At 54.9% G+C, this 9391-nt stretch overlaps 1 protein-coding gene across 1 annotated transcript; it reads right to left on the bottom strand.

Annotated features, from left to right (window-relative positions):
* Positions 1-540: 540 nt before the first annotated feature.
* Positions 541-4789, bottom strand: Zbtb45 (zinc finger and BTB domain containing 45). The gene is made up of 3 exons (XM_052171061.1): positions 4514-4789; positions 1876-3181; positions 541-1223 (listed from the first exon to the last, which is right to left on the bottom strand). The coding sequence occupies exons 2-3, from the start codon at positions 3179-3181 to the stop codon at positions 967-969; spliced, it is 1563 nt and encodes a 520-aa protein (XP_052027021.1). The 5' UTR covers positions 4514-4789; the 3' UTR covers positions 541-966.
* Positions 4790-9391: the final 4602 nt, after the last annotated feature.

Below are 9391 nucleotides of genomic sequence, written 5' to 3'. Positions count from 1 at the left end.
TTGTTAGTTCCTTAGTTTACTGGAGAGAGAGAGACAGAGAGACAGAGAGAGAGAGAGAGAGAGAGAGAGAGAGAGAGAGAGAGAGCGCGTGCGCGCGAGTTCTGACACCCTCTTCTGGTGTCTGAAGACAGGTACAGTGTACTTATTACATATAGTAATAAATAAATCTTTAAAAAAAGAAAAAAAGATGGGAGGCAGAAGTAGGTGGATTTCTGAATTCGAGACCAGCCTGGTCTACAGAGTGAGTTCCAGGACAGTCAGGGCTACACAGAGAAACCCTGTCTCGGAAAAAAAAAAACCTAAAACAAAAAGAAATGTAGCAGCCAACACTGGGACTGGATTCCCTTGCCCACAGGGCTGAACACTTCGGGACCGTTATATATGCCGCTCACCCACCCACCTAAGTCCCAGAATACACGGTTACGATATCAAACCAAAGTGTGCCTACCTGCTCAGGAAATCTCAGGTCCCTGCAAAAGTGCAAGTCAGGAACATAGGAGCCAAGCCCTAATCCCACATCCCAGAAAGCTACAAGGCATATACTGGCCCAATGTCCTTTATTAGATTGGATTCCTAAAGTCCCAAGGTAAGTCCATCTGGGCCTCCATAGATGCCCTGTGAGGGAAGGGTGGGGTGAGGTCGGGGTGAGGTCAGAGAATTCTAGTCCAGCGCTGGGGCAGAGGACAACTCTACACACCATACCTGGCAGGGGTTGGGTCACAAATCCAGCATCAGGTTCCAAAAATGTGTTTGCCCAGCTCGACCTGGAAATGGTTTCTGAGTGGCAGGGGCCCTGATCATCTCGCTGTCCCATCGAGAGAAGCTAAGCAAGTGTAGGAGAGAAATAGGGTTCTGGGTCCCAAGTCCACAGGGAAAACAGATTCAGAGAGGGGAGGGGAACGGTCCGTACTCCAGAGCAGGAGCCTTCGGTGGCGTGGACCTAGCCCAAGGCGGCCGACTGCACCGTCAAGGTGCAGGGTGAGCGGCCAGGTGCCGCTCCAACAGTGCGCGGTGGGAGAACACTTTGCCACAGGCAGGGCAGGGCGCACGTTCAGGCCGATGTGTGCGCATGTGCACGTTGAGCGAGCTCTTCTGAGTGAAGCGCTTGGCACACACCGCACACTGGAAGGCTCGCACACCGGTGTGTGTGACCATGTGCTTGAGCAGGTAGTCGCGCAGCGAGAAGGATCGCCAACACACCGCGCACTGATGTGGCTTCTCCCCTACAGGTGACAAAACAAACCAGGTGTTAGTCCGGCTTGCTCTCCCTGGAGCTGTGCTGCAGGGGGCCCCCCCTGTTCTCCCCTCCTGGGTCAGGTCAGGACCCTTCGCTCGTTAAGGAAACCACTCGGGAATCCTGCTTCGCAGGGAACCCCCTCCTTCACACACATCACCATTTAACTGTGCCAATGTCTACATTAGAAAAAGAACCCTGTCTGGAAGGACTCCCATCACCCGTTTGGGCCACACACACAGATCTCGTCCAACCTCAAGGACTCTTGACCAACTCGCACCAGACTCTATTCACACCCGTATTACCAGCCACTTTCATGGGGAATAATCCCAGTTCCTGCGGGCCAAGCCTCTTCCGGCAGCTCCCACTGCGGAAGCTGGCCAGTTTCCCACCAACACCTCCTTTTATCTGGCCACCCCAGGCCGAGTCTAGCTTTCCAAAGGCCTTGAAGGCTTTTTTGGAAAGGCAGGCTCCCACTTCCCAATCAACCCCTTTCCACGAAGAAGCCACAAATCTTTAGGCTTTTAGAGTTAACACAAAACAAAGCGTCTCAAGTGCCCAGTCCCGTCCAGGAACCAAATCTCCAGTGATTAGGATCTCGGGAATCTGTGCGAGTGAAGGCGAGTCCCTTTCCCGCTCACCAGAGTGGATGAACATGTGCTTGGTGTAGTTTTTCCGCGAGCTGAACGTCTTGCGGCAGTGGCTACACTCATAGGCCGGTTGTTCAGCACCCGGGGCACCGGCGGCGCGTACAGGAGTGCCAGAGATGGCTGTGGCCTGAGCCGCTGGAGCGGCGGGCACAGCAGCCTGCGCTTCGCCCAGCTGAGCACTGGGGGCTGCGTCTGGTTGGAGCGTGGGGTAGAAGGTGGGTGGGGGTGCAGGGGCTGGCCCGGATGGAGTAGGAGGTGCTGGTGCCGGGGGACCAGGAGCACCCAAGTGAAAGGGAAAGAGAGCCACCGGCGGACCCGGGGTCTTCACAGCTGTCGGGCGAGGCCCAGCCAGGGCACAGTCGGGTGGAGCAGACGTTTCCACCGGACAACCTTCTGGACCTCCGCTGCCTTCCTCGTGCCAAGCAGACACATAACTATCTGGGAACACATCTTCAGTGACCCCAGTCCCCCGAAGGAAATCTCTCGCGGCACCACCATAATCAGTGATGGCAGTGGATGCAGGCGGATCCTCGCGGGTGTTGTCAGCTGCAGCGGTAAGGAAGACCCCTGCACAGTCAGGGAAGGCAGGGGGGGCCTGGCCCTCACCAGGGCCGCCACCGCCTTCGACTTCTTCAGCGTCGGTTTCTTCATCCGTCTCCTCGTCGTCATCCTCTTCACCTCTGTCTTCCGGCGCGGCCGTCAGCGCTGGCTCCGCATCAGGCCCCTCGGCCTTGATGGGTGCTGGGGGCGCAGGTAGCTGAAGACGCGCGGGCTGGCGCTGCTTGCGGCTGTGCGCAGCACTGGGATGACCCGGGGGGCGGGCGGCCAGCAAGTGGCGCAGACGGTGGCGCAGCTGCGCGGGCGCGAGCGGAGGGGGCACGGGTGGTGGCAGAGGCGCAGGCGCCGGGGTGTTGGGGACACGGGCACGAGCGATGATCTGTGTGCACTCGTCAATGACGGTCTGGATGCGAAGCACCGATGCCGCAGTGAGCACCTGCAGCGCTTCGCCCTGCGCCACCACCAGCGAGCCGCTGTACAGGAACTCAACCAGCTGGCGCACTGTCTGCGCGGGCACCACTGGCGGCACTCGGATCTCTGAGTGGCCAAGCAGCAGCTTATCCTGGAAGAAGGGCGAGCCCGCGGCCAGCACACAGCGGTGCGCACGCAGAGAGGCCTCGCGGATGCGCACAGTCACGTCGCAGAAGTGGCCGCCCAGCCTCTGCCCATTGAGGGTCTCCAGCAGTGAGCGGGAAAAGTTCTGTAGGTGGATGTGGTGCACTGCCTCTGTGGCTGCCATCTGCAAGACGAGGCGACAGTGGGGGTGACTTTTATTCTTTTCTAGTCTGCCCTAGTCAGATTTCCATATCCTCGTACCACTAAGGCCCCAAGCAGATCTATGACTACCGAGAACCAGGTCCTATCAACTAGTGTTACGTGGAGGTTTTCAGAAGGGTGGGGAGCACTGGCCTCCTGGCAGGATGACTTGGGAGCACCTCTTGAGGCTAAGCATTTGTGCCCGTCATACCCAAGGAAAGCAAATAAACAGTACCTACAACAAGGCCTATGCAACCTTGTTTTTTCTTTACGCCACCTGAGAGGTGCGAACTTTGGGCTCTGAAACTGCACAAAGGGCGTGAAAGGGCAGCAGGCTGAGGCTCACTGTAGTTTAGCAATGCCCACACTTCTTCTGAAGCCGAGACTACTGAGACTGGAGAAGGGAAGATATTCTTCCAGCACACACACACACACACACACACACACACACACACACACACACACACACACACGCTCCCCGCCCCCTCCCACAAAGCAGCTGGGAATCAGATCTGTCAACCCATCAAGCAGATAACTCCAGGTCTCTGGGTCTGTTTCCTTATTCAGCCAACGAGCGTGCTTCACTTGGATCAGGTTGCAAACACTGCTCTACGGGAAGAGAATCAAGATCCAGGAGTCGCCCCACACCTGTGCACGGTCCACCCGCCTGTCCCCCTCCGCCACGGCCCATTGAACCCTGCCCTTTTCAAGGGGCTGCTGAGATCTCAGACAGCGATTCTGGATCCTTCGGACCGTCCCTCCGGCTCGGCAGACTCCTCCCTTTCTCTCAGTGCATGCACGCGGTGCCGCTAACCACTGGCCTGCACTGCAGGCAGGCTCCAGGCCGGGGCCGTGCACACCCCAGCCGCGGCCGCCAGAGGGAGCCCGCGAGCCGCGTTTATCTGGCACGATGACGACAAATTCTTAATTCTTCAATCGGACCAAGGCTTGGAACCTGCCTCCGCCAAGCGGCCTCCTTTTCAAATTCCGTGCCAACCCACAACTCCTCCTCAACCCCGCCCCACCCTGCTTCCCCGACGCCGGACTCCGCGGACGCAGCAGAACAAAGCACGGTCTCCCTCCCCGTGCCGTGCACCGCGCTCCATCAACCTGTGTCTTCCCCACCCCATGGCGGCCGGCGCCCCCCGGCCCTCCCCGTCTGCCCCGGGTTTCCCGCCTTCACACCCCGCCCCGATCCTGCAGCGCCCTCTTGTGTTCGCCACGGGCACACCGATCCCCACGCAGGCGTCCCGCTCCGGGCACGCCCCAGCCCTCTCCGTGACTCCGAGGCAGGGGGATGCCCGCTCGACCCCACCTCCGACTCCTCAAGCACCAGGCCCTGTAGTGGCTGCCGCCTGCTTGTCAACTTGAAGGCCGCCGCACTTCCGGGCGCCGAAACGGAACAGAGAGCCGCGGCGCGGCGCGGGCGGAACGGTAGTCGGGAGCACGTTTCCGGTGTTCCTCTTGGGAAGAGGCAGTCGCTGAGCGGGACTTCCGGTAGCCGCAGAAGCCGGGGATCCGGAGGCTGGAGCCGGATCCCGGCGGCTCCGGGAAGATCCGGGTGAGCTGTCAATCAGTCCTCGGCCACGCCCTCAGTGCGCGCGGTCGGGAGAGCGCGCTGGAGGCCGCCCATGCCCGTGGCTTTTCTCCTACGCGGGAGAAGTTCTGTTTGCTTTCTTGCTTTTTTCCGAAGACTTATTTACTTTATGTGAGTGCAGTGTATGTCAGACACTCCAGAAGCGGGCATCGGATCCCGTTACAGATGGCTGTGAGCCACCACGTGGGTGCTGGGATTTGAACTCAGGACCTGTGGCAGAGCAGTCTGTGCTCCTAACCGCTGAGCCATCTCTCCACCTGCTGTTAGTTGTTTCTAACCCAGGATCTCATGCCCGCTTCTGCTGTGTCTGAAGACAGCTACTGTGTACTCATATATACATTAACTAAATCTTAAGCAAAGGAAAGAAAGAAAGAAAAGAATTAACAGTAAAATGACCAAAGGTCTGGTATCTTTACCTCTTAAGATTCTTAGCCCAAGAAAGAGACTTTGCCCCCCACCCGGGCCTTCCTTAACTCCAGGCTTCCTCCTCTCCTGCCACGTACACTGCACCCTCCATCTCGGAGGCCCCCACGGCGACACCCGGGCACGGCCCCGTCTTGGGTGGGATCTAATGCTCTGTTTTAGTGTGTGTCTGAAGACAGTTGCAGTGTACTCATATCAATAGAAAATAAATAAATCTTTAAAAAATTCATAAGGCAAGAAAAGTTTATTTAAGGAAGACTGGTCGAGTGGAGTTAAAAATAGTAGTGACAGAACCAGGGCAGGCATAGCCTAAAAACCCGAAGAAGACAATAGAGGCAAGGAAGAAAACAAAGCAGCCGCACTGTTTGAGTTAAGCCAGCGTGGAAGTCAGCCGCACCGTGGACAAACCAGCACGCGGCAGGATAGGAGCTTTGGAGAAAGAATAGGGAAACCCAGAGAACCAGAAGAAAGTGTACTGGGCCAGTGTTGGAAGAAACAAACAAAAAAATGTCGCACCTCAGCAAGATGAGCCGACCCAACGGACACTCACGGAAGCTTGTGGGAATTTGGGGAAAGGGAAAATACCGTCCGCCATTAAAGGTGTAGTCATCCCACCCCTCCTCTAGGATCACACCAGCTGTGGTCCTGCCTTTCTGAAGGGCTGTCCCTTGGCCAGGTGACTGACCAGCCCTTCTGGATTAACTCTTGTGTCTTGAGTAATGTTAGGTCCCCGTGTCTGGGTATTTACTGAATGCGCCACCGTCATTCAGGAGGCTAAAGCAGGAGCATCACTGTGGACGACAGAGTGAGAACCAGGTGAGGCAGAACTGCAACACAACAACAACGACAACAAGATTCGGGGATCAAATCCCCAGAACCCGAATCATGATAACTGAATACTCTAATGCAAAAGGTTTTGCAGGCCTGGCAGTGGTGGCGCACGCCTGTAATCCCAGCACTTGGGAGGCAGAGGCAGGTGGATTTCTGAGTTCGAGGCCAGCCTGGTCTACAGAGTGAGTTACAGGACAGCCAGGGCTACACAGACAAACCCTGTCTTGAAAAAAAAAAGTTTTTGCATCTGATGAAATATTCTTAAAATGGGGGATCATTAAGTCTTGTTGCTCTTCCAGAGTGAAAAGAAAGAGAAGAAAAAAGAGGGAAAAGATGAGTGTGCCCAGGTATGGTGAAGGTGAAATTTCCAGTAGATAAAAGGGAGATCAGTGCCAGAGGCAGACGCATCTGGCAGAGTCCAGAGAATAACGACCCCATGCAAGTAATTAGAGTGGGCAGGGAAGGAGAGCAGAGTGGGCGGGGAGAGGAGAGGAGAGCAGAGTGGGTGGGGGGGAGGAGAGCAGAGTGGGCGGGGGTGGGGAGGGAAGGAGAGCAGAGTGGGGGGGGTGGGGGAGGGAAAGGAGAGCAGAGTGGGCGGGGAGAGGAGAGGAGAGCAGAGTGGGGGGGGGAAGGAGAGCAGAGTGGGCGGGGGAGGAGAGAAGGGAGAAGCAGGTGCACCAGCCAGGAGGCTCACAAGAAGTACCTGAAAAGGATGAGGCGACCAAATGGTTAGATTCCGGGGAGCGATGAGTAGGGAAAGGGTGTCCCCACCCCTGGGCCTGGGAAGTTTCGGGTGCTGGGCTGCGTATGGTGCCCAGTAGGGCCCTGTAACAGGCAGGGACTGAGGGGCTCAGGTCTGATGTGATAGATACACATCTCAGCCATTTGTACCACGTCTGAGACACAGAGGACGCAGGTTCGAGTCCTAGTGCTCACTGGTGGCTCAAAACCACCCACCACTGCAGTTCCAGGGGACCTGATGTCCTCTTCTGTCTTCCTACCACTTGTGTGGTACAAACAGACATGCAAGGGAGCCACCACGTTTCTTGGGTTTTGTTTTGTTTTTGATAGATGATCCTGGATTGTTTGATAACTCCAAAGTAATGAAAAGAGTTCTTAGAGGCAGATGCACTTCAAGTAGAAGGTTCCAGAACCTTGGAAAGGGGCAGAGACATGGCGTGTTTCTTAGGCACTGTACTGGCTGGTTTTGTGTGTCAACTTGACACAGGCTGGAGTTATCACAGAGAAAGGAGCTTCAGTTGGGGAAGTGCCTCCATGAGATCCAGCTGTAAGGCATTTTCTCAATTAGTGATCAAGTGGGGAGGCCCCCTTGTGGGTGGTGCCATCCCTGGGCTGGTGCTCTTGGGTTCTATAAGAGAGCAGGCTGAGCAAGCCGGGGAAGCAAGCCAGTAAGAAACATCCCTCCATGGCCTCTGCATCAGCTCCTGCTTCCTGACCTGCTTGAGTTCCAGTCCTGACTTCGTTTATTGATGAACTGCAACATGGAAGTGTAAGCTGAATAAACCCTTTCCTCCCCAACTTGCTTCTTGGTCGTGGTGTTTGTGCAGGAATAGAAACCCCGACTAAGACAGACACCAAGCAGGAAAACCGGCCTCGGGCGCATAGCTGCACGGAGCTGGCTTTGCCTGCGACCTGATGCCACGTGAAGTGGGCCTCTCTCTGCAGCTCCCACACAAAGCCTGCCGGCCACTGTGCGGCGCAAGGGTGTCCGGTTTAGGTATTCAGTCTCTCGCTGACGGAGCCAAAGGTAACGGAAGCACCTGTGCGCTGGAGAAGATCCCGATGTGGGGTCTCCTGCACTGCATGAGATCAGGAAAAGCACACGGATCTCTGAATTGGAGGTCAGCCCGTCCTACACAGCAACCTCCAGGGCAGCAAGGACCACATAGCGAGACCCTGTCTTAAAAATAAATAAATCAGTGCCGGGCGGTGGTGGCGCACGCCTGTAATCCCAGCACTTGGGAGGCAGAGGCAGGCGGATTTCTGAGTTCGAGGCCAGCCTGGTCTACAGGGTGAGTTCCAGGACAGCTAGGGCTACACAGAGAAACCCTGTCTCAAAAAAACCAAAATCCATAAATAAATACATGAATAAATAAATAAAGATAAATTTCAAAACAAAATAACCAAACAGACCCAAGAAACAGACAGCAAACAGCCCATAGCACAAATCAATCTGAAAAACCTGAAAAGGTCTGAGTCCTGAGGGCACAAACCTGAACCCGGTGGAGCTGACCGGCAGGAAGGCTAGGATGAGCACAGGAAGCCGACCCAGCCTCAGCGCGGTGTCATAGCCTTGAGAAAACACCCAGGTTGCTTTGACCTTATCACAGCGGTTATGGAGGCATTTTGAAAAGAAAAAAAATTTACATCTATTTGAAGACATTTAAAAAAATTTTAATTACACTTATTTAGAGTGTGTGTGCCTGAGAATGTATTTCCCTGCGGCAGGACAGCTAGCTGGGAGCAGTTGTTTCTCTTCGCCGAGGAGCGTTGTGGGCGGGTGCCCTTACAAGGTGAGCTATCTCTCTGGCCCTGAACATAATGTTTTATCAGACTACATGGCCTGCAAATATTTTTAAAAATTCTCGGCCCTGGAGGGGAAGAGGCAGACAGCATGGATCAGTTTTTAGAGGGAGAAATTTATGAGGTCACAGTGACCAGTCCTGCAAAAATATTTGGTAAAGAAAAAAAACAAACGATTAAAGTAGTGGAAGCGGACAGCACTCAGATCTTCCTCCGTCGGGGAAATCAGCCCTCGAAGTGGGCACTGTTAGTTAACATCTTAACCTCCTGTTGTATTATGAAGCTAATTTCCTCTAAGGTCATCCACCCGGGCAAAGTCCAAAACGCAGGTCCTAGGTCTACAAACCAGGCTCCACCCAAAATAGACACCTCATTCATTCATTCATTCATTCATTCATTCATTCATTCGTGTATGTATGTATTTTCCATTTCACCCAGGGAACTGACACTTAAAATACCCCACAGAACAGTCCCTGGCAAGATAAAGTAGTGGAAACAAGCAGGACAATTTAGGAAGGACAGAAACGGGAGCTCCTGGGGAGGGCAGTTTACAGCCCCCAGAAGAGCCTCTAGAACTGCAGAGGAGGTGGGAGCAGAGGAGACCCAGGGACTGCAACGGAAGTAGCAGAAACCGGAGACAGGTCTGGTCCCACTCTCTCCAAGATTTACCAGAAGAAATAACAGCATCCAGGCGGAAAGTAAAGCCAACAAAGGCGGGTGGAGCCACGGAACGGGAGCTGCCGGAGGAAGGGTTTCAAGAGCAGCTTTCATATGTAAACACATTCTGTAGCTCCGGGC

This window comes from Apodemus sylvaticus, chromosome 1 (genome assembly GCF_947179515.1).
Source record: "Apodemus sylvaticus chromosome 1, mApoSyl1.1, whole genome shotgun sequence".
Lineage (NCBI taxonomy): Eukaryota > Metazoa > Chordata > Mammalia > Rodentia > Muridae > Apodemus > Apodemus sylvaticus.
The sequence above is the reverse complement of the archived record's forward strand: the minus strand, read 5'-3'. Positions and strand labels throughout refer to the sequence as shown.

Coding starts and splice junctions, on each gene's coding strand:
- Zbtb45 (XM_052171061.1), bottom strand. CDS start 3,181: ATGGCAGCCACAGAGGCAGTGCACCACATCCACCTACAGAACTTTTCC. Junction 1,224..1,875: donor GCACATGTTCATCCACTCTG/GTGAGCGGGAAA, acceptor TGTCACCTGTAG/GGGAGAAGCCACATCAGTGC.